Consider the following 26,647-nt stretch of genomic DNA (forward strand, 5'->3'; position numbering starts at 1 on the left):
CTGCTCTCGAAAAGAAACAAGTTATCAAGGCGGCATCGCTGGAGAAACCGCTGCTACGAGGGGTAGCCTGTGACCGTTCCGCTAACGCTGTTCTGTCGCACAACTGCCCGTCCCCCTCTCCCTTCTGTTTCCATCGTGCAGTGTAGGCCGGGTGAGTTGCTGCTCTCGTGATTGGTTTCTTCGCAGGCGCGAAGCAACAATACGCTTGGTACGCTAGCTCATCATTGTGATTGCGTTCTTGCAGTGCAGTATTTTAAATTTGTGATTTGTTCGAGTGTCTAAGAGTTATATTAATTGTTAATAATATTAAGTTCTTAATTTCCCAATTAAGTGATATTGTGAAAAATATGGCAGAACAAGTTTCTGGAGAGGTTTGTGTTGAAAATGACTGCGTAATAGAAGGTTTATTAAAAGTGCCTTTTAACCGTCGTACATACAACGAGAAAGTTGAAATTGTGAAAATGGAAAGACCAACTCCTGAGTTAAATTTGTCCATGGACGTAAAAGAAAAACAGCGTGAATACACACGTCATTTCACTTCAACATCATATGGTAAGTGGAATTGGTTGTGTGGTAGTTCTAAACTGTCTAAACTATTTTGCTGGCCATGTTTGTTATTTAGCCCGCGAAACTAATGTGTGGTCAAAAGAGGGGTTTTCTAATATGAACTCCCTTCGAACGGCAGTCCTAAAACACGACAAATCAAAAGCTCATATTTGTAGTAGCATGAACTTTGCAAAATTTGGGAAGACAAGAATTGATTTACAGCTAGATAAGCAAAACGCTCTACACATCAATCAACACAATGATCTTGTGAAAAAAAATCGGGAGATTTTACTGCATCTTATTAACGCAGTTTGCTTTCTAGGAAAACAAGAATTGGCTTTTCGGGGTCATAATGAGAGTGTGGAATCAGACAATAGAGGAAATTATATTGAATATTTAAGTTTCTTAAGTGAATTTGACCATTTACTGGCCAATCATCTTGAGAGTTCAACAGTATTTCGTGGTACTTCTCCTGCAATTCAGAATGACTTAATATTTGCTATAAGTGGAGTTATGATAAAGAACATAAAATCTGAAATAGAAGAAACACCTTTTGTGGCCATTGTTGTTGATGAAACAAGTGACTGCTCTAATCAGAGTCAATTGTCCACTGTTTTAAGATACGTCGATAGTACTGCAAATGTTCAAGAACGGTTTATAGGATTCACAAATGTCAGTTCGGACAAAATTGGTGCTGCTTTGTTTCAGCATGTGGAAGGTGTTATAGCAGAATACAATGTCGGCAATAACTTAATTGCACAGACATACGATGGTGCTTCAGTTATGGCGGGAAATATTAATGGCTTAAAAACAAAAGTTCAAGAAAAGTATCCTCAAGCACTATTTGTCCATTGTTACAGCCATGTTCTCAATTTAGTTTTGCAACAAACTACTTCATCCATTCCAGAATGCCGCATTTTTTTCAAAACACTGTCGGGTTTAGCTGCATTTTTCTCATCATCTCCTAAAAGATCAGAAAAACTCAAGGAATTTATGAAACAGAAACTCCCAAAAGTAGCACCAACTAGATGGGATTTTACATCTCGGCTTGTAAATACAGTGAAGGAATACAGAGAACAACTGACTGCTTTTTTGAAAATATCATTTGTAATGACTCTGAAGAAAACTGGGATGATGATGTAATTGTGCAGGCTCAAGGATATTTGTATTTTTTCACACAGTTTCAGAATATATTTATTCTTGAAGTCTATGCTAGAGTGTTCGCACATACAGATGTGCTCTACAATATTCTTCAGACAAAAAGTCTAGACATAGCATACTGCTTGCAAGAGGTATCGAAGTTAAAAAATACTATATCCGAGTTCAGATGTAGTGGGTTTCCGTCCATATGGAGTAATATGGAAAATGAAAATTCTTCAGACAATACAATGGAACCATCATTAAAGTGAAGAAAAGGAGATGATGAATTGAAATACAGGCAGCTGTACTACAGCATACTAGATCGTATGCACATGGAAATTACTGACAGATTTTCTGATTATGGAAAGCTTCAGTTCACACATCTTCTAAATTCTCAAAAATTTTCCGCTTATAGAGAAAACTTCCCGAATGAGGCACTAAACAAATTATTTCAGTCCTATAACAGTCACTTTGATCAAGTGCGTTTGAAAAATGAATTAAGTGTAATATATTCAGCAGAAATCTTTGATTTTTCGAACAAACCTATCCATGAAATATTATCTGCCATATATGAAAACCAGCTGAACCAAGTTATTCCTGAAGTCCTTAAATTGGCAACATTAATTGTGACAATACCAGCTACGTCAGCAACGGTAGAAAGAACATTTTCTGCGTTTAAGAGAATAAAATCTTACTGTAGATCAACTCATACACAAGAATGTTTATCCGGCTTGGCACTGATGTCCATTGAAAAGTCATTTCTACAGAAACTTCGCAAGCGGCCCAACTGTAATTTCCATGACGAAGTCATCAAAGTATTTCCGTCCCAATCAAGACGTCTGGAATTCACATATAAATAGGTAAGGAATTTTATTATAGGGATTTTAAAATATATTTTGCGTAATAATAGGGTCAGTGGTAACCCAGACCCTTAAACCAGTATACGCCACTGCGTCTTAGACACACAAATCATAGTCTTTACTCACACACTTTTCATTCTGATATGCACTGTATTGTAACTGTAGTGATGCAACCCATTTTCACAACTGACTTGAAAAAGATTTGTTCCAAAACTAGGGAATCTCAATATATCTTATCTATACCCGGTGTTATTGGCCTTTGAGATTGTTTGGTAAAAGGACTGGATAAACAATACAGTGTTTTCAGTTCCAGTTTCTGCTTGGTAAGAAAAAAATGTACACTTTTCTAGAAAATAAAAATAAATATATATACAATATATATATATATGATTTATATTCATATTATGAGGACCTCGTCATCTTCATTGAATAATCAAGGACTATAACTTATGTATCAAAATGGGGAAGGAATAATCTTTTCATCTGATGCTGATGGTTCACTGATTTTATTTTATTTTATTTTATTTTATTGGGTTATTTTACGACGCTGTATCAACATCTAGGTTCACTGATATTCACCTCCTCCTATGATGGTCGATGATACTGTACCTACTTCTTTGTTAGGTTTTCGCCTACCAAATTATCTTCTTGCCCTTTTGCGGTTTCATTTTCTTCCAAGTGAGATGTTTCTTTCATATCTAAATTATCAAGGTTGGGGCTAGATTACCATCTGTATTTTCTGTGACAAAAACTGTTACACACTTGCTGTTTACTTGCTGATACACATTCTTGCTTCCTTTTGCCACCAACACTTTTTCGGTTTTAGGATTTGAAAAGAAGGTGCTTGCGTCTGTGTTGGACACACGTGTCGGATGATCAAGAATATTTTGAAAGTTGTGTTCAGCAAGATAATTCTGGACTTCTTCAAACCATTTATTCATAGCTTCCTTTGTCACGCTGGTCCTGCTGGAGGAAAGATTCTGTGCAACCCTTTCTTTCACTTCAGGATTACGTTTTAGAAATGATTCATACCATTTTTTTCCACGATGACCATCTAGGAAAGGATTTGATCGATTCAATTCTTTCATTAAATAGTGCTGAACACTGTCTAACAATTCAACTTTGGTTAAAGAAAAGCCAGCTTTAGCAATAGACAAAATCCATTTAATCAGAAAACCTTCTTCATTCAGAATCGACTCTGGCCCCATGCGACGACTCTTTGGAGATTTTCTTTTATATTTATAAAGTAAAGTGATTCTTGGTACTTGGTGTATTTTGGTAGCTGTGTGGCATCCCCCTCCCAGCTTCATTCAATGCTTTGTTCAGTGGAGGAATTCAGCATTTTGCCCGTTGTAGGTGGCATGATTCACAGTGAAAAGTAGCAGATTGGTTTAGATATCAGTAGTTGATGCACACAGTGCACTGGTGTTTGACAGTGTAAATTACTGGACCAGATCTTCAGAAAGCATTTTTCTACTATGAATGAATTTCTTAAACTCAATGCAGAAATAGGTAGTATGGTAAGATAAATATATAAATTTTGTGCTAGAAACATGTACCAGTGTTTGACATGGGCTGTCAAGTATTGGGACAAGCACTTTATATTTGTACCAGTAATAGACACCCCCCCTTTCCCACATAATATATTCCCCTATCTGTGCTTCAATGCCTAGAGCAACAAGTTTTAATGCTGCTGTAAATATGCATGTAACTAAAATAAAAGAGAAATTAACAAAATAATAATGTAATAAAAACTTTTTTCCTTAATTATTTTGAGAAGAAAATGGTGCAGATTTATTATGTTCAGAAAGTCAACAATGGGTCTTACAGAAGCCAAGTTAGCCAACATTTTTGAGCTCAAAAGAACATTTCTGAACACATTCAAAACCTTAATAATTACTTTCTAAACAGAAAGTGCTAAACACTAGTTCAGTGTCAACTACTGATACAGTTAGTACCTTATGTCTGCATATGTCATCCCTCTGTCTTCTTCCAAAACATGGCAACAATTGAAGGGTTCAGAACCATAGTGGGCCAAGCGCCATTTATTAAAAACGGAGAAAGCAAGGGTTAAAGTTAAGTGAATACCATAATTTAATAAAGATTGACATATCATTTAGTTTTAATGTGCATACTTTATAGTACTTGCTATATGCTTCATTGAATTATGGTATTCCCTTAATTTTAACTCTTGTTTTCTCCGTTTTTAATATATGGCGCTTGGCCCACTATGGTTCTGTACCCTTCAATTACCTCTGTAGTGAACTCCAGTGATAATTTCAGTCTTCCAGTGCGTTGATTGTATTCTGTAGCAATATGACATTCACAGACATGTCGAGACCATCAGGAAATGATATCGTTGTGTGAATGCAAGAACTAGGGTAACTCGACATTTGCGTTTTTTAGTTACCTCTTTTATAGCATAGCAAAAATCGCACAAAATGTAATGCAAGAACTTGGTAACTGATCGAAAGATACCAGCGACATCTATTTTCCAATATAACAAATAGGTGAATGAAAACGAGACATATTCCTCAGTGCAATAAATAAATAAATAGGCAATGTCACAAAATATGAAAAAACAAGTTACCTAGTTCTTGCATTCACACGACGATATTATGGTCTATTGTAGACTCACCACACATTTCTCTCGAAGCAATTCGTAAATTTCGGCTGGCGTACATCCACGTAAAATTTCTATTTCAATTAATGATCTTTGATCTGAGACAGTGACATGACCTGACTTATTTCCATCGTCCATTTCAATCGCTGATATACAGAAAAGTGTTTAAGCAATTTCATTAAAACTTGCAAAGAATTGTTCGGAATAACTCACTATCAGCGCAATAAATATCAACCACGCATATCCCTGGATATGAGCCGGGTGCGAATTAACGGGGAGGGATGGGTGGATTTCCCCCTGTTGGAAAGTTATCCCCTTCTCATAAATTCTTATTAACACCCCTGCCAGGGATAACTTCTAACCCCTCCCCCCCCTCACAAAATATAATTGTTTTACTACGAGTATACTTTATAAAGTACAGTATAAACTAAGCAAAGAAAATAATATTGATGTATTATCATCACTGGCAAGCTGACAACAATCAGTAACTTAGGAATTACACATCTTATCTTAAGCTTGCTTATGGATGTAATAATAATAATAATAATAATAATAATAATAATAATAATAATAGGCAGAGTTATGGGGGGGGAATGGGGGGGCACTGCCCTTCCAAACTTGTCTGGACTCTTTTTTTCTATTAATGTTAGAAAGTATTGAATTCAAAAGATCTTTTTGCTTTTATTTATGAAAGTGCACTGCATATACAAAGTTTTGTGCAAAAATGTCATAAATGCTTGGATATTCTAGTTAATTTTGTGTTTCTATGTTGGCGACATTGAGTGCACCCAACTTTTGTGCAAAAACGGTTTACGTACAGTAGTGGGAAATGGTCTAAAGCAGGGGTCGTCAGCGCAGAGCACCCTGGAGCTAGCCTCTCTTACCGCGGAAAACGCAGTGCACCATGGTGCGCTCGTAGCTGCTAGCGGGTATACTATCTCTTGCTGCTGCACGACGGTGCATGTGGGACAGCACCGCTTTCCCGTTGCACATTTCAGTGAGTGCTGACGTCCACTGGTCTAAAGAATACCCGATTAAGTTTCTGTGCTTAAATTGATGAATTAATATCTTCAGGTCATGTGTCTGGACTGTAATATTTATTTTTAATTTCTGAATGTATAAGAATTTCTATACCTTGTTTGAGGAATGAAAGCAGTGTAATGTTTCTTTTGTAACAGCCTGTACTCATGTGTTAGAAGTCTGCAGATGTTCAGGCCGCCACTTGGAGAAATATGAATAACATACTGCAGAACAATGCAGAAAAAAAAAGAAATGATCCCGGTATAATGTGTAAACTTAAAGACGAAATTAATTAAAATCATTAGAGTTTACATTTCATATGATATCGTCAGGAAGGTAAACTTCATATAAAAAAGTTTCTGTTAGCACTGTTACGTAATTTTATTGATGTATGCATGTGTTTCTGTACGAGAGAGAAAAAGAGGGACATTGTTTTAAGTTACGCCCTATTGAACCTACAGTTCAAGCCCTATACAACTCGGCCCGAAACAACGCGGATGTAGATGTAACACAGCAAGAAACATGCCCTCGAAAATACCTTTAAGTAATCATAATCCGATATACTGTACGAAGGTCAAGTTATAATGGGGGGAGGAGGTAAATGATGTCCCTCATAACCTCATTATATGAGAATTCTATGGTTTTGCTCCCCACCCCCCCAAGGAAACAATTCTCTCTCCGCCTATGATATAATAATAATAATAATAATAATAATAATAATAATAATAATAATAATAAGACAGACAACTCAGTGCGACCAAGCACTGAGCCGTATCGAATGAGGATAATAATAATTTTATGTATGGCATTCTCTATCTAGGGTTCTATCCCCCCCCCCCCATCAGAAATCTTAATTCGCACCCTGGATATGGGAGTGTATGCGCAGTGTACATTACATCTGGGATCACCCTCGCCTTGTCTCCGAAACATTGTTTCTCAGTATACGTTCATGAAGCTCAGGAGAGAATCATAAACTAGTTGCTTCACGTCTTTGGCGACAATGAAATCCATGTGGTTAAAATCTCGGTGTGGAACTCGTATCGTAGCTACAACGTGTTGTAATTCATCAGCGAGCTTCTTCGCGTCCTGTAATAATATTATAAAATGTACAGGACATATTTCTTACAAACAGTAACAATAAAACTGAAACACAGAGCAGAAAATACACAGGAACATTAGTGTAAAATGTCTTTTATCCATGACTGATATCTAAACTGGTCTTTCTTTTACCATCCTTAGGAATCTAAACAATGGCTTTATTCACATCAGTGAATTAAATAATAATAAAAAAACTCGCTCTATGACAAACAACAAATTACAAAGAAAAAACGTAGGCCTACAATTTAAAATTAAATTTAGATACCAGTAATGAGTAAACTAATATATAACACACAAGAGTAAACAGATCTTATGCGCTCATGGAAAATATTATCACCCTCGGCTTCGTCTCGGGCACTAAACATTCCACTCGCGCATGAACTCTAATTTTACTCTCTTGTACTATAAGTATCAGCCTGCAGATATCAGATTATAATTTTGAGAAAGTTGACAACTTTACATATTTAGGATCAGTGGTCACTAGCGATAATAACATGTCCAAAGAAATCTCTAATCGATTAATGAAAGCAAACAGAGCATATTTCGGCTTGAAATATCACTTTAGTTCGAATGCTCTATCCAGGAAAGTAAAAGTTATTCTTTACAAAACATTAGTGAGACCAGTTTTGACATATGCGGCAGAAACGTGGTCAATCTCCAAAAACAATGAAAAAAGACTGGAGATTTTCGAAAGAAAGATTCTGCGAAGGATCTATGGCCCAACATTTGAGGAAGGTCTCTGGAGGAGGAGATGCAACTATGAATTATATAGACTTCTAGGAGAGCCAAATATAATCAGTACAGTTAAAACTAGCAGATTGAGGTGGGCAGGACATGTAATACGCATGGACCCAAGTGAACCTTGCAAAATAATTGTAATAACAAATCCGGGAGGTCAGAGAAGACGAGGTCGACCGCACTTGCGATGGATTGATGGAGTGGATGAGGATGCCAGAAAGTTGGGGTGCAAGAATTGGAAGGCTGCTACACAAGATAGAGACGGATGGCGACAATTACTAAGGGAGGCCCAGGCCCACCAAGGGCTGTAGCGCCAATGATGATGATGATGATGATGTACTATAAGTAGGGACCGGATTTTTATGTAATATCAAGGTGTGAAATATGTACATATTTATGTAAGAAAAATAAGCTGAATATGTACCAAAATATGTAAAATCATGAAAATATTTAATATCAATATCTGGCAGGTATAGGATAGGTAAGACTTCCAGTTGTGATTTCATAGAACACCCGACTTTTTTACCGCACACTTGACACATTGAAAGCTTCGTCCATCGCAATTCATGATTTTATATTTGTCGTTAGGATTGAAGATACAGAGGCCATTTTAGTTAGTTAAAAGCAGTAGATAAACTCACTTGCACTTTATACTGTAAGTACTAAAACTAGAGAACTGAGTGAAATGAATGACACAACAGTACTGCAAGCACTGTTTCACTTTACTGGATTAGGAGAAAATAAGAGATGTGGGACACATGGATTTTAGTTGCTCCCTGTAAGAAACAAAGTACCTACTAAAATCTCAAGCTATAGGCATTTACAAACTGTTGTTTGAAAAGTGACATTCCTGTCTCATTCAGAAGGGTAGGATTATTCCAGCCGAGAATCATACTTTCTAATTGCTCGGAAAATCCCATTTCCGTATAGGTCTACTAAATTTAAAGTAAAGAGGTCAAGCAATAACCTGAAAAGCTATTTATTTTAATCTTTCAACATCTTTCCAGTTTGTTTCTTTACTTCATTATAATAAGAGAGAAATACGCACGAGTGTGCATTGTTAGAGTTACTAATAAATATCACTTTTTCCTATGTCAGTTATTTATTTCTCTGCCTTCTTACACGTTAATATGTGATATTGCCGACACAGTTCACCACATAATTTGCACACGCAATCTCCGTCAACAGTATGGAAGCCTGATCTAATGCACAGTTTGTGGTGGTAGCCATGGATTGATAGTCTTTAAATTAGGTCGTTTCCTTTACTTCAGCTTCTTTTCAAAAGTCGGCTACTTTATTGCGGCTCATGCCAGACTTGACACGGGTTTTCCCTGAAAGGATTAGGAAGAGGGTTGGTAAGGGTTGGTAAGAACGGCTTGTTCCCAAGCAGAACAATTATAATTCGAGACAAATCATGTCCTCGTCCCACCCCACCGCATGAAGGCAACGCTATTTTTTGAGTGATTTTTACAATACAAGATATTGTATGAGAAAGGTTGCCTTTTATTCACTCATATTTACAGTGGGTGGTGGGGTGAGTGCCTCTATTACTTCCTGGAACTGGGAATGTTATGTTTCGTCCCGAAATATATCCTTTCTTGGGTAGGTAAAAAGGCTTTTTAAATCTGTGTATTTCTATTGTAACTTCCCCAGCAGAAGTTTTTTTTTTTTTCCTTTTTAGAGAAGTAAAAATGAATAAAACCCCAAAAGATATAGATTTATGTAATACCAAGTCATAATATGTAATGTGGGGTAAGTATGTAAAACTATGTAGTATCAAATTTCAATATATTAATGGGAATTACAATATTTGCAAAGATTTGTTATTTATATACGGTTAGGTTGAAAGGAATATAATACGTAATTACATAAAAAATCTGGCCCCTAACTATAAGTTACCGTAACACGTAGTTGATGGACTACACAAAACTATGTGGATATAGCGGATGACGGGATTGCGAAAGACTCGCAACGATATAGGACAGGACTAAATAATCGTAAATACCCTTGTATTGATGATGCTGGTGATAATGATGACTTACAAACAAGGGAAACGGTGTAAATAGTAAACAGGATGACGACTAGTATCTATTAATAACATTAAGGGAAATATGAGGTTGTTCAGAATTCAGGATTCTTTCTGAAATTTTAGAAATTTTGTTAAAATACAGCTTGGGAGTAGAACTCTTTAGACCGCCAACTTCAAGTCAAGCGTGGAATGAGACCTCTGCCATTGGTTGAATAGCAATTTATATTTCTCTCCTCCTCTGCCGGTAATGTTTACATCTCCAGTCAGACATTGTGGAACGAAGTAAAGAGTCTCATTATTTCATGGTTTCGTAGACATGTAGGCCTATTATATTTACCTCGTTTAAGGTTTGGTTTACTACTTCAGTATTTTTATAAGTATTTGTACCCACTTCATGTATTTAATGCTTTTAAATTTTAAATATTAGTCCGAAAATATATAGATCTCTACATACATATAATATTTTGATATTAGGCCTACGTATGTAAATCGTATGTAAATATATCTTCATCTTTTCCGATGTTTTGTAATATCACAGTCTAGTACAGTGGTCGTTAGCACTCTCTGAAATAGATAGAGTGCATGGAGGGTAAGGAAATATGCTTCGTTGTGCACAAGGGATAGGGAGATAGCATACCCGCCAGCAGCCACGAATGCATGCTAGGGCAGTGTCTTGTCTGCGGGTAAAAGACGCCAACCCGAGGGTGCAGTGTTCTGGTGACAGCTGGTCTAGTACATACAGTCACGAAGCTCAATACATAGGGAATATGCATCCAACGACAGTTGAACTTTAGTTGCTAGCCACTAGAATCGCTACTGTCGCACAGTCTATTATTCCTAGTACTCTCAGTTGCTAACTGCTTGGAGCATTGCATCGCGAGAAATGCAAAACATCACCTCAAGCTTCGTGACTGTGTACTATATAGACTGTGATAATATGTTCAAGTATAGTATCATGGATAGGGTTGCCAAATAGCCGGTATTTCACCGGCACGGCCGGAAATTTTGGCGGATCTCAACATAAGACTGGTATCAACCCCTTACCGGCCCTACTTGTGTCCGGTAATTTTATTAAATGAGTTTGAAAACTTGTGGTAACAGCTTTTATCATATGAAGGGATTTTTCTCTATTTCGTGGGACATTTTAAACTTTAACCCTGAGCAGTGGAAGATAATACGAGAATTTTTAAGTATTCTTCAGTCTAAATACTTGATGATTGTACACCAAACGTGGAAGAAATTTTAAATACAACGGGAATTTTACTTGAAGCAAGTAAAGAGATAGGTTTGGAAGTAAATCCCGAAAAGACAAAGTATATGGAAATGCATATAGAGTGTTAGTTGAGACGCCGGAGGGAAAAAGACCTTTGGGAAGGTCGAGACGTAGATGGGAAGATAATATTAAAATGGATTTGAGGGCGGTGGGATATGATGATAGAGACTGGATTAATCTTGCACAGGATAGGGACCGATGGCGGGCTTATGTGAGGGCGGCAATGAACCTCCGGGTTCCTTAGAAGCCAGTAAGTAAGTAAGTAAGTAAGTAAGTAAGTAAGTAAGTAAGTAAGTAAGTAAGTAAGTAAGTAAGTAAGTAAGTATTATTATTATTATTATTATTATTATTATTATCTTTTTTGCTCATATCATATAAATTCTGTATTTAGTATATTATGCCTATATATTTATCCATATTGCATATGTAAAATGGCCGGTAATTCTATTTACCAGAGTTGGAAATCCTAATCATGAACCACGCAATAACTGGAGAGATGTAAGACTATGACTATCCACGTAATAATAGAGACACCGGTACCATATGAATAGGCTATGTATCTTTATTTGTCGAATGACCTACTTATTAATATTTGCTTCATATACAATTAAATTTATAAAATCTTGCAAAACACTGGTTTAACATTAAATTCGTATTATTGTCCTCGAACGAGTTCGAACCTGGGAACCTCGGTTCGTATAGCATAGTAGGCCTAACCGTCAGATCATAGAGGATTACTGGAACTCATTCAATGCGATATACACAATTTGATAGATGAAATTTTCTCAGAATCAATTAATTGCATACAAAGAAACTACCTATATGACATATTAAAATTTCGTGATAAAATTTAAAACAATATACTAACTTGTAGCGAACTTTCCTTGCGTAATGGACTAGACCGTGACTTACTTTTGGACTGACAATCAAGTCTCCGTCACCATAATAAAGACTCATTGGCATTGTTACGTTCTTCAGATCGTAATCTGGTGGTGTCGCCTGTCCGTACAACTTCATGTTCTCCGTAGACCCATAGTCATATGCACGGAATTTACCTGTAGAAGCAAAAGTTACAGTCTTACTTTTCAGGAAGTTATTTTTCATTATGCTAAGTTTTTTATTTTATTTTAGTAGGTTATTTTACGACGCTTTATCAACATCTTAGATTATTTAGCGTCTGAATGAGATGAAGGCGATAATGCCGGTGAAATGAGTCCGGGGTCCAACACCGAAAGTTACCCAGCATTTGGCTCATATTGGGTTGAGGGAAAACCCCGGAAAAAACCTCAACCAGGTAACTTGCCCCGATCGGGAATCGAACCCGGGCCACCTAGTTTCGCGGCCAGACGCGCTAACCATTACTCCACAAGTGTGGACTTATGCTAAGTTTTAAGACGAAGTATTGTAATATTAAACAAATCGAGTTCGAGGTATTCCAGGAAATAGGCTTTCGGTGTACCTCATAACGAAAAAGCCTTCGACACTATAGACGTTGACTTGCTAATTGCAAAATTAAGAGCACTGCATTTTTCTGATAATGCCTTAGCGTGGATGCCAACAGCGCGTGTCTATTAATAATCGTTATTCCACTTGGCGTAACATGAAGACTGGCGTACCACAAGGCTCTGTCCTAGAACCTCTACTATTTTCTATTTATATTAATGATATTTCTTCTAATCTAACATACTGCCGACACCATATTTATGCTGACGACATACAAATCTATCTGCATACTCGACCGAACTACATAAATGACGCTATAACTAAAGTTAATGATGACTTGAATTCAATATCCATATGGTCGAAAACGCACGGACTTAATCTAAATGCTAGTAAATCTCAGGCTATTCTTAATAGAACATCAAAGATCGAAGTGTGACAAACAAAATTTGCCACCGATAATTGTAAATAATACTACTATTCCATACAGCTCGACTGTGAAGAACCTTGGCATTTATATGGATTGTCACCTGGAATGGAATGAACAAGTGAATCACGCTTCCAAAAAATATTTTCCATTATTCACTCATTAAAGCGACTGAAGCATTTTCTTCCTGATAAATTAAAATTAATCCTTGTACAAACACTCGTGATGCCGCATTTCGACTACTGCGATATTATATTAAGTAACCTAAATGCAAATTTGAGCAGCAGGCTACAACATGTGCATAATGCGTGCGTCCGTTATATTTGTAATATTCGTAAGTATGATCATGTTTCCCCGTCTTTCCAAACTCTGTCTTGGCTAAGGCTAAGCGATCGACGAGCCCTGCATTCTCTTGTTCTCTTATTTAAAATTCTGCCCACCGCTACCCCAATCTATTTGGCTTCTCGTTTTCAAAATGTATCCGCATATCATCAGCTAAGTACAAGATCTCATCATAACAATTTACTCATTATACCCTACCACAAGACATCTTTATATTCTTCATCTTATACAGTTTCAGCTGCTAGAAATTGGAACTCGCTACCGAGTGATGTAAGGGGTTATTGGACAATAACTTCATTTAGGTCAAAATTACATAAATTCTTACTTAACAAATTAATTGCTGATTAATATTTATTACTTATAATCAGGGAAAGGATTTATATGTAAATACATATTTACTTATAAAGCTAATATAATTTATATTTTGCATTATCTTTATGTTTCACAATGTGTAGGGTTGAAAAATCCTACTTTTATTTTCCATATTTTTCCATATTTTAGAGTTTAGTACATATTTTCGTTAATTTCCATATATTTTCCATATTTCATATAAAACAGTCCATATTATATTAGGTTTAACAATAAAACAAAACAAAATTCCATTAACTTTTAAAAATACATTTCAACAATAGAGATTTAAACACATGTTCAGTAATCCCTTTAACATCAGAGTTATTTGAAAATTAGCAGTCCTATCAACAATGGGAAAGTAAGTTACAAAACTGTATTAATTTAATTTAAAATTTTTAACAGACTTCAGTTGTGCAGCTCAACAGTTAAATGCCAGTCAGAGTACACATAGGTTCAGTTTTGTAAATCATACTATAAAGACGGTAAATATGCCAAAAGTACGTCATTCAGTCAATTTAAAATCAAAACTAACAAGTTACATTTCAGAATTTAAAGAAGATGGTTTATCAACTGACAATAAAATATTATTTTGTAATTTGTGTCAGTGTGCAGTATCATCTACACAAAAGTTCCTGGTGCAACAACACATTACAACTAGTAAACATCAGGCCAACAAACAACTAAATTCCAAGCAGAGACAATTGTTTTTAACACAACCAACAACATCGAATGTAAGATCTGAGTTTAACATCGACCTGTGCCGTTCTCTCATCTCTGCTGATATTCCTCTCTACAAACTAAAGAATAAGGTCTTCAGGGAATTCCTTGAAAAATATACTCAACATACAATCCCGGATGAGTCAACACTTAGGAAGACGTATGCTCCATCCATCTACGATGAGACAATACAGAAGATAAGAGATGAAATTAAAGATAGTTCAATTTGGGTTTCCATTGATGAGACTCCCGACAAAGAAGGTAGACTTGTTGGTAATGTAGTTATCGGTTTGTTAAGTGAACAATATTCTGAACGAATTCTTTTACATTGTGATGTTCTAGAAAAGTGCAATAACAAAACTATAGTTAAACTGTTCAACGAAGCTATGGGTATCCTGTGGCCAAAGGGTATTATGTACGATAATGTGTTATTCTTTATTAGCGATGCTGCCCCTTATAAGGTCAAAGCTGGACAAGCATTATCTGTTGTATATCCTAAATTGACTCATTTTACTTGTGTGGCGCATGCATTTCATCGTGTGGCAGAAGTGGTCAGAGACAATTTCCCTAAAGTAGATTTGTTGATTTCATCAGTGAAAAAAGTATTTCTCAAAGCTCCCAGTAGAGTTAACGTGTTGAAAGAAATGTACCCTGAAATTCCATTGCCACCAAAGCCAATTTTAACTAGATGGGGTACATGGCTAGAAGCAGTTGAATATTATGCCGAACATATAGACTCTATTAACAATGTTCTCCTTGCATTGGACTCTGAAGATGCAGTCTCAATTGATACTGCGAAAACAGTTACCTGTGACATAAGTGTGAAGAATGACTTAGCTCACATTCAGCATACATTTTCATGCATCATAAAAACGCTCAAAAGTCTCCAAAATAGGCACCTTTCACTATCTGAAAGTTTTGAAATTATAAATAGTACTGTGGAACAACTGAATCGTGGTAGAGGTAAAGTTGCAGATGCAGTAAGAGCTAAGGTGGACACTGTACTTTCAAAAAACCCTGGATATGAAGAACTACAAAAGGTTGTTGCTGTGATGAGTGGTGAATCAACAGTGAAGATTAACTTGGACTTATCCCCAGCAGACATTGTGGAATTGAATTATGTACCAGTTACTTCTCGTGACGTCGAACGCTCTTTTAGTCAGTATAAATCTATCCTCAGAGACAATAGAAGAAGATTCACTTTTCAGCACTTGAAAGAAATGTTTGTAACCTATTGTTATGGTAACAGACAATAAAAATTGTGTTTTGTTGAAACTACATTGGAAGATAAGGTACGTCCATTATATTTTTTGTTTAGTTTGATTAAAATGTACCAATATTTAACGTACATAGTCATTTTTTTATAATTTTAAGTCCATATTTAATTCCATATTTTGGTAAAAATCCATATTTAATTCCATATTTTGGTAAAAATAACTACATATATATTTACATATTTCATATATTTTTAGTCCATATAAATCCGTTCCCTGCTTATAATGAAACTAACATCTGTCCATTCGTATTATTATCATTAATTTCTCTAAATAGATTTACAAAACCTTTAATGGCAATTACATTAATATTATCATTATAGGAATATATTATATATATATATATATATATATGTATTTTTTTCTCCCTGTAACACAGTTATAGTAAACTTATATTAAATTAATTTTCATCATTTTACTAGCTATCTCAAATCTCAAGTTAATTAAATTGAATTAAATTAGCTCATACATTAAGTTACTACTTTACTTTATAGATTTATCTAAATTTAAATAAATATGTACTCTACTAGTCGTTAAAAATTAACTGAAGAATATTGCTGGAGAACCTTTTAAGTGTAGTGTAAATATTCGTAATTTAAATATGTATTTATTGATTAAGGCTGGCTGAGTGGAAGAGAAGGCCTTATGGCCTTAACTCTTCCAGCGAAAATAAAACATTATTATTATTATTATTATTATTATTATTATTATTATTATTATTAAGAAAAAAGGATTTTGAACATGCCATTCATCTATCTCCCTATGAACTATTTCTCATGAACTGTTGGACGGATTTTGTTCGTATTAAATACCTACGAGTCAATTTACCTGGAAACGATATTTATGAAATATAATTTTTAGTAAGAAATGAAGAGATAATTATTTGAATGAAAATACATTGCCCATTAGTTATTATTAGAAAACGAAATTTATGTGATTTTTTGGTATTACACAGAAGAAACTGACAAAATATCTAATATCTACGGTGAACCGTTTTCTTAAGAGAATTTCATTCACAGATCACACAGATTTCATTATTATATTCAGAATAGCTCCACCACGGAGTCTCAACTCCGCCACACACAAATGAATCTGTTCTTTGAGAATCATTCAGAAATAACCCGGTATGATTTAGTAAATAAATAAAATAGTCCTACTTAAAAAAAATGGTATTGTTATGAAAACACGTATTGGACTTATTAAATGTCATTTACTAATGTGAACGTAGTTTTTCAGCAGCCTTTCGACGGTTTTGTAATCGTAGCGTTTCAAAAGTTGCTCCATACAGATTGAGTTATTTCCAGAAGCTTCTATAAAAATTATTGACGAAGCCGGTTCTGTTACACATGCAAAGAATTCAGGAAGATATCCAGTGGCAACAAATATAAGTACTGTTCAAGTTTGTCGTATGGAAATGAACAACGCACGAATATGGTGATTACTAAGGAGGCAACTTAAACTATGTCCATATAACATGAAAATTTTGTTCGAACTGAGAGAGATAAATTTGATCAAAATGAGTTTGCTTTACGAACGATAGCTTAAATGCATGTGGATCCACAGTGGTTTGATATTGTATTTTTGACTGACGCAGCACATTTCGAACTCGATAACGATTTAATCACACGTAATTTCAGGATTTAGTTTTCCAATAATCCAAATTTAGTCATCCAATAAGGACTTCACGATTTAGAGCTACCGTTTGGTGTGCCTTCACAAGTCGTTTCATAATTGGATGATACATTTAAAGAAATATAAAATGGATTAACAACATTATTTGAATACGCTTCGTGATTAGGGTATGCGATACCAGATTTAGGAATTCAAATCATTGAAAATATTACATTCATGCGAGATGGTACGCGATAGAATTTTACGTAACACTTTGGTGATTATAATATCAGCCTATAACTTGTCCTGCAAGATCGCTATATCGATCGCTGAAATAATATTTAGTCTTAGCATATTTTTAATGCTAAGGATGTCTTCCTGTTTGACAAGAGAGAGAACTAAAGGTACGGTCACACGTCGCTACTTTTGCTGCAAAATTTGCGTGTCGTGTTCACACGTAAGCCAAAAGTAGCGCTCTGCATGCTACTTTTCGTGCTGCGCAACCCGAGTGCTGCAAAAGTTGCAACTGGAGGTTGCGAGTCTGTTCACACGCAAGGCGCTACTTTTGCAGCCGCAGTCATGCTGCAGGTTTCCATCTCCGTCACTCCGTGTTGACTTCTCAATATACATTTTGTGGTTATGTTCGCATTATTAAGAAAGTCATGCGAAAGCTTACTTATCTATTATTTGCTTTTCTGTCCTAACTAGTATTCAGAAATTTACATTATTTTTACTATAAAGCTTTTAAAAATGCCTATATAATTAAATGATAACCAACAGCATATTCACGTAATCAATGTTGGCAACCCTCCTGTTTGAAACTACGCTACGGAAAAAAAAAAATGAATTATATCGTCAGCAAATATGCTCAGACTGTGTTGTGCATTTAATAACTGTTACAAATAATTTATTTTCATCACATCTAACATTAAAATATATCCAAACAATAAAAGTATCATTGACACATTTGGGTGGCAACACTGGTCGCAACTGCAGCAAAAGTTTCAACAAAACCGATATCAAAAATGCTGCGGCTGCAACCCTGAGAACCCTGTTCACACGTCGCCACTTCTAAGCTGCGCGCAGCAAGATAAAGTAGCGAGCAGCAGGTTCGGCAGCCGCTACTTTTCGGGTTGCACCAGCGAATAGGGATTATAAAGAATGGACACTGAGCGAATTTTCCTGTGTTTTGTTTCTCTGTGCTCAAGCGTATAGTTCCACTTTCAAGCGCTAGAGGTTAGTGTAATCCAGCATACGCTAATAATTGAGAATAGAGTTGAGACACAGGATCCAAACATCACCTACCTTATTGCATAATCCAGTAACGCTTTGTTTCAAATGAATTCAAGTTAACAGCTTTTTCTTATTTCTCAGTGACAAACTAGTTGTAATAATAATATTTTATATTTCAGATATAATACATTATATTATAAAATAATATAATACATTATAAAATTAAGTATCGAATTCGTTTAATATTTGTATAATAATATAATATAGGTATATGGTTATACTTCTCGTAAGAGTTTTGTTTTTCCGTTTTCAGCGCTATCAAATCATTACATATTTTAATTGTTGTTGGGGTCAACGTCTCAACTCTCATTATAAAGGAAATCTAGAGTCTAGACATTACAGTTAATGAAGGATTTATTATTTTATGGATCCAATTTATTTTATTTGAGTACCTAATGTACCTAGATGTATTAATTGTATGTGTTATATTTCCGCTGTGTCGACTGCTAGTTTGTGTGATGTCAGAGCCAACTCTAGGAAGAAAGCAGAATCTCACGCTTTAGCTGGCTTGAAGGTCATTGAAATCAGTCCGGCTACATCAAAGGTACCGACGCGAAGTGTCCATTCTTTATAATCCCTATTCGCTGGTTGCACCGTTGTTCACACGTCGCAGTACGAGAGTTGCGCAGTTTTTTGTACTGCAGCGCTGCAAAAGTAGCGACGTGTGACCGTACCTTTACGTGTTGAGAGGCAGAGAGGCTGCTTTGTGGAAACTGATTTACCTTGGAAAAAAAAAAAATTTTTTCCTTCTCAAACTATAGTAGGGGCAGAAGAAATCGGCGGGTCTGGCGAACCCCTACTTTTCTACCCCGACTCCTACACCCCTCAGTACCTGCTTGGTGTATGGTCCTGTCCCAAATAACTCCATTGATACCTTTTCACTGCAGGAAAATTTAGAAAATAAATAAAATAATTACGTGATTTGTAGTAATTACAAATAGGGCCTACGTTCTTTACTCATTATTATCAACAGTAATCTCACTAGAGGTTTTGATTTATCTAGAGAAAATCAAAACTCGAGTGGGATTTAATTGACTATTACACGATTAGAAGAAAGTATATAAAGATTAGAAGTAACAAAGTACTCCAATACAATAAAATATTAATTGACTTACGAAAATAAACTGTCTTCAAATGTATTATTGTACCATCTCAACATTACAAATACTACGCTAGATGCATGCTAGATGGCAGTAGTGAGCAATGCCTTCTCGTCGAGAAGTTCTTGATCTATTATACACGATGGCAATGTTACTAGTCAAGAAGGCTTTGTTGATTCAGTTTCATTTTTATTAAAATGCAACATTCCACTTCAATTATCCGAATCCCAGTAATCAACGTCACTTGACAGATGTTTTTCAATAAATCTTAATATTAAACAATCTCTGATATGTGACTATCCATAATATCATATAGCAGAAGCCATAACATAATCTAACTAATATACACAAGTGTTAGAAAAGTTTTAATCAACGACGATGACATAAAAAATAAACATGAATAATTTTAAAAGGAATAATTATTGAATGTACAATTTTCAAATTTGAATGTGGTTGGTGGTTCAAGTGATGTTATATCGGACGTGTGCGTAATAGAAGTGGAACTCGTTGATTTAGGCCTACATGGTGTATTGAAATTATTCCGAATTTCCGAATGAATAATTTTAAAAGGAATAATTATTGAATGTACAATTTTCAAATTTGAATATGGTTGGTGGTTCAATTGATGTTATATTGGACGTGTGCGTAATAGAAGTGGAACTCGTTGATTTAGGCCTACATGGTTATTCAACTTATTCAGGATTTCCGAATGGTGCTCTTCATTTATTTGTAAATCTGATTTCAGAAGATGCATAGGTATGATCAGTGATTTTTATTAATTCTTGTTCTTGAATGCCAATGCGAGTCATATTTGAAACTGCTGTGTATCGACTGGAGTGGTTTGTAATTATATATATATTTTGACGTCCAGACCAGCGCAGTTTCAAATGTTGGCAAACAAAGAAACAAATGCTAGGGACGCGATAAAATTAAACAAATGCTAGGGACGCGATAAAATTGTGCGATAAGCAGCCATGATTGGTTGAAATACGTCCTTTCGTACCGTTTTATTGGTCAAAAGTAGTATGACGTAGTAAGAGTGTAATAGTCATTATAATATGAAAGTGTAATGTAAACTAATATAAATAAAATATTTAGCATTACACAAATACTTTGTATTTATGTATTTTCACAATGTTGTGTTGAAATAGTAAATAATGTTTATGCAGTATACTTACCAACTTTATAAATCACGATAAAATTTAAACATTAAAGTACAAACTATTAATGTATGTTTACTGATTGTGGAATATGTATATTATTATAACATGAACGAGTTTCGTAATGAAAGCACACTTACGAATGGCTTAGCTTAATAAAATAAATAACACACAAAGTATGACACAAAAAATCGTTTTATAAATTGGGCACTCAGCACTATTCTGATTCTATACGGAGAGTTTTATTCAGTCTTGTTTATGCGTCTGTATTATTGAAGTCCATCAACAATTCAATACAAGAAGTGTTGAAATAGCATATATTCAGTGAAAAAAGTCTACAAAATAGTCGCCAGACACAGTTATATCTACTCAAGTTAATGTATTATTGACAAGTTATTAAATAATATTTCATTTTATGATCCCAATAATATTTTATTCCCAAACGTAATGTATTTTACCTAATTATAACAAACACTGAAGCTTCTAAAAATTTAGCAGTCAAGAATACTACAATATAATACTCCATTTGACAGAGATATGATTAGCATATCAATTAAGAAATTTATCCTATTCCGTGAACAATTTCTAAAAAAATTAAATTAACTTAATAATGGTTTTCAACAATCTAAATAATGAAACAATTTTCCATTGTTAATGCCTTAAATAAATAACTTAATATAGCATAAAATAAAATGTTACAATACCGGTATCTAAAAAAAATATTATTAATTTAAATTTAAAATTCCATATTATCTACATCTGTCCGTGTATTCTTTAAATAAATATATGTAAAATTAGGCTCCATAGGATCATTGCTTTACTGTTATTCGTCTCCCTTTTGCATAAATTCTCTGGACCGATCGTAAAGAAGCGCCACTGACCTGATGACAGGACATTTTTAATGTCCTCACAGTTCTTTCAAGAAACAGTGAAGTTGATAAACAACACCTTTAGTAAGGCTTCTGATATCAGGGCCCGATTGAGACATGATAGCGATTACAGTACTCGGATGATTAGTAGTTGTTTAAAAATACTGCTTATTATGAGATATATTGTATTTACGAACAAACTGTAGCACAGTACTGGGTGTTCATTTCAAAGTGTGTCATGACGTCACTGTTGTGAGTCAGCGATTTGAAGCGATTTCACCTTTTATGTCAGAGAAGTTGCCTATTAATCGAGGCGTTCAATCTGAACTTGAGAACGTGTACGGTATAACTTGAACGTCGTAGCAACAGATGGCGGTCTGTAAAGTCTGTGTGCTACCATAACCTCTTTCGAACTGTTTTGCGCGGGCAAGTCGTACGCAGGGTATTTGTTATCATCGGTTGCGTACGGCAACATTCCACAATACAAATCAAATGCTCCGTGTCCATGTTGACCGTCGAAGTTAATGTCAACAAATACGTAAGTAATCGTCTTAACCCTCTCCACATATTCCGACAGTAAGAAAAAAACTAATCTCAGTACGTGTTTCCAAACAGTTCACATTCCTGCCATTACAGGTGTTACCGTATGTATCGGTAAATACTCTTCAGAATGAACGCCGTACTTGCTAGGCAGTTTCTCTGGCACATAGGTAATACGCGTCTGTGGAAGTGTAGGAAGATTGATTCTCTAGGCTCAACGACTAGCCACATGACGACATACAGCGAGCCATGACACACTTCGAACTGAACACGCAGTAGTATGACAGACAAGCACTTGTCAATAACCATTCGAACGGAGCGACAGAAAAGTCTCTTTGTTCAGGTCATAAACCGCTAGAGAAAGTGTGGAGTGAGTTGTTTCTGTACCAGACCAAAACCTGCCTATTGATTCTGCCTGTACAGGTATGCATTTTCTATATATAGAGTATTTCAGAAGTCAGTTCGAACATTAAACCGCTATAAATATTATAATATTTGAGATAGGGAAAAAAACAAAAACATCACAGTGTTGTGCAAACAACGGGGTTTACAAAACATTAGAAAGATGTCCGCCCTTCTCTTGTTCAACGTACAACACTGTGTCTGCGACACCATGCACAGCATTTTGCAGATAATGTCTTGGAATATTGGCAATTTCTTGCGAGATGGATCTTTCAGTTGCAGTAGGGTTGTTGGATGTATCAGGAAAACTCGTTCTTTTTTATGATAACCCCACAACAAAAAGTCGGCCGGATTGAAATGTGGAGATCGCAGAGGCCACATTGTTGGAACGTGCCTACTGATGACTTTGGTCGGAAAACGAACCTGAATTACGCGTGTTAACTCCATTAATTTTTTTAGTAGGTTATTTTACGACGCTTTATCAACATCTTAGTGATTGAAATGAAGGTGATAATGACGGTGAAATGAGTCCAGGATCCAGCACCGAAAGTTACGCAGCATTTGCTGATATTGGGTTGAGGGAAAACCCCGGAAAAATCTCAACCAGGTAACTTTCCCCGCCCGGAAATCGAACTCGGGCCACCTGGTTTCCCGCCAGACGCGCTAACCGTGGACAATAATGGAATAAGACAGACTGTTACAGTAAACGGGGAGCGCTACTACAGCATGTTACAGAACTTCGCCATCCCTAGACTGAGGAATCACGGTATGGAAAACGTAATCTTCATGAAAGATGGCGCTCCACCCCATATTTTCATCCCTGCAAAACAATTACGCAGATGTTTGGCGATCATGTCATCAGTAGGCACTTTCCAACAATATGGCCTCCGCGATCTCCAGATTTCAATCCGGCCGACTTTTGGTTGTGGGGTTACCTTAAAGAACGAATTTTCCTGACACATCCAACAATCCTACTGCAATTGAAAATGCCATCTGGCAAGAAATTGCCAATATTCCAAGACATCTGCAAAATGCTGTTCATGGTGTCGCAGACAGAATGCTGTACGTCGAACAAGAGAACGGCGGACATCTTCCCAATGTTTTGTGAACCCCGTTGTTTGCTCAACACTGTGATGTTTTTATTTTTTCCCAATCTCAAATATTATAATATTTATAGCGGTTTAATGTTTGAACTGACTTTTGAAATACGCTATGTATTTTCTTATAATTAAACTATTTTGCTTTGTACTTAGGAATAAGCTGTAGGAACCAAATTACTATACTTATTGTTGTAATATTTTATACATTAGGTTAGATGTTATAGTACAAGGGTATTTTCGTGAGTCCTTAAATTCAAAATATTTAGACATGTTCAGTCTAACTTTAAATTCCTCAGTCAGATTCATATCTACAATCCAAACAAATTAAAGTTCTTTTGGTATGTTAAAAGACCTTGACATGTTTCATGAAACCACTGGTCATAACTGACGTACTGAATCCATCTTTCGCCACGCTTGCCGTCCTCGAAATTTCCTGAGCAAGATCGCAACAAATCATTAGGCTTATCATTCGGCTTTTCTTTAAGCAGATCTTGTTTGTTTGGCTCCTGAAGATGATGCTGTTTCGTTGTCTACCTCTTTAGCTCACTTGAGAGACTGGAAATGTCATTTTCATTGACTGCTGCTTTGGTCCCTCCTGGTTCTCATCGAACTTGCCAAGAAAAAGATGCGCTTTCTCTGCGCAGTTTTCAATTGTTTAAAACACAATCAATTGTCTCTTTCGTATCGTTTATATTGTATTTCTTTCAGCATTTGATTATCTGTCATCTGCAACAGTGGCGTCTCGTGGGTATTGAATTAAGGGGGGCTGCATGCAAAAATAAACCAAGCAACTGACTTTATTTAAAGATTAGTTCCTTATCTTGTAAGTTGTGTTTTAATGAGACAGGCACATGTCAGTAGATTTACTGGCATTTAAAAGAATCCTGCGGACAAAATTCCGGCACACCGGCGACGCTGATATAACCCCTGCTGTTGCGAGTGTCGTTAAATAAACCATAATTTAATTGTTATAAGCAGATTTGAGCCTTAGAAATATCTAACTGGCGATGTTGTAGTTGGTTGTATAATATATATATATAGTATATATATATATATATATATATATATATATATATATATATATACATGATACATTAATAAATGAAAAAAATAACTGAGCCAGAATTTGAATTCAGGATATTCAAGAGGGCGCTTGCCTCATTTATTGTGATGTTAGATATTTCAGATTCCATTATGGTTTGAAAACATTCTAGCAATGGCTCCTTCTTCTCATGAACAACATTTTTACTGTTCTTATTTTAAATCAATCTTGTTGCCCCAGCTGATGGAATTGTCTTTGAAACACATTAATCTAATACAGACTGTGTGGAGATCGAGAGAAGAAAGTAGGGATACTGGATAAATTATAAAAAAATATGCGAGCATTTGTATTTTGTTTAGCGGCTCTTTCCATTATGAGATTCAACTGATGGGCACTTAATTTCACATTTCTCCTGAATTGTTAAGGTACTGAACTGAAGCGACTATAAATATTGTACAGAATTAAACATTGTTGCACTTGTTATACTCACAACATTAAAGAAAATGTATTTAAAACTGCGCGCTACTGACAAACTGCTGCAAATTTTGCAGCGCCTGGAAACTCTGGATTCATGGCCAGAGACAGCAGGGAAGAGGGGTAAAACTAACGCGCAAAGCATCCGAGACGAGACTGGCAGCTCCAGGGGAGGAAGTGGCTTCACCCTATAGTCCTTGTCTCTGGTTTCGCTCTGGCAGTACCAGGGGAGGAAGTGACTTCACTTACGATTGCGTGCATGCCATTGAGAGCGAAATTTTTTTAAAAATTTTAGCCGCTAAATAGAGACTGTATAATAAATGTATTTCACAACATAAAACGAAAGAAGAGCCACAAATGTCTGGGGGTGCTGCAGCTTCGCAGCCCCTCTTCGAGAGCGGCCCCTGATCTGCAACATTGTCGACATGCACAATATTTCAGAGATGCTATGAATAGACACTCAAATATTGTATTTTACGTTTCATGCATTTGACATTTCTTCCACTAGAGAGTGTTGTTATAACATAGAAACATAAAAAATAGCCTCTTAGGATGAGGAAAACGCTAAGAAAATAACCTCCCAAGATAAGGCCGTGTTACATAATCAGTGCATTAATAGGCATATATTTTTCACCAAGAAGTATACAATGTCAGTACTTACAATTGGAAAAAAATTGACCACAAAACACAGCAAAAATCTCTTCTTTTAACAAAGAAAATCGGATGGTGTATTCACTCAGAAATTCAAAGCAATAGATCTCATAAGTCTTCAAGTAATTTACAAAAAATCCGCTCACGACACTGCAAGAGTGCAGTGAATAAAATCAATGTTCTAGTCCTCTTCTGCCATTTATACTGTACCATCGAAGTTACATTTGTCGCTGGTATAATTTCGTGGTAAATTTAAAAAGAAATATCACGAAATTATCTACGTCACGAAATTAGCTAAGTTTGTCGTACAATATTTCCATTAAACAATAAATCATAAAAATTTTTAGCAGGAAAAGGAAAACCGGAATTAGCGAAGCTTAAGAATGCATGAAGAGGAGAAAATATGACGGCAGTAGTGTGTTGCACTGCTTGATGTGGTTTTATTCCACTTTTCATTGTATATAAGGGAAAACGATTCAAAAAAGTTTTCAGAAAGAATCTTCCTTCAGATTCCATTGTAGAAATGA

The 26,647-nt window shown here is 35.6% G+C and overlaps 1 protein-coding gene across 2 annotated transcripts in view; it reads right to left on the reverse strand.

Moving 5' to 3' along the window:
* Positions 1–3,066: 3,066 nt before the first annotated feature.
* The window catches only part of LOC138696067 (lipase 1-like), an 88,046-nt gene continuing 64,465 nt past the window's right edge, over positions 3,067–26,647 (reverse strand). Inside the window, exons 7-8 of one of the 2 annotated variants that reach the window (XM_069820590.1) lie at positions 12,240–12,382; positions 3,067–7,275 (exon numbers count right to left, since the gene is read on the reverse strand). In XM_069820590.1, coding sequence (XP_069676691.1) covers positions 7,126–7,275; positions 12,240–12,382 — 293 coding nt within the window. In that variant the 3' untranslated portion in view covers positions 3,067–7,125. Of the gene's footprint in view, positions 7,276–12,195; positions 12,383–26,647 lie in introns of both variants that reach the window. The other variant, XM_069820591.1, reaches the window with a different exon arrangement.

Source organism: Periplaneta americana, chromosome 3 (assembly GCF_040183065.1).
Source record: "Periplaneta americana isolate PAMFEO1 chromosome 3, P.americana_PAMFEO1_priV1, whole genome shotgun sequence".
Classification (NCBI taxonomy): domain Eukaryota; kingdom Metazoa; phylum Arthropoda; class Insecta; order Blattodea; family Blattidae; genus Periplaneta; species Periplaneta americana.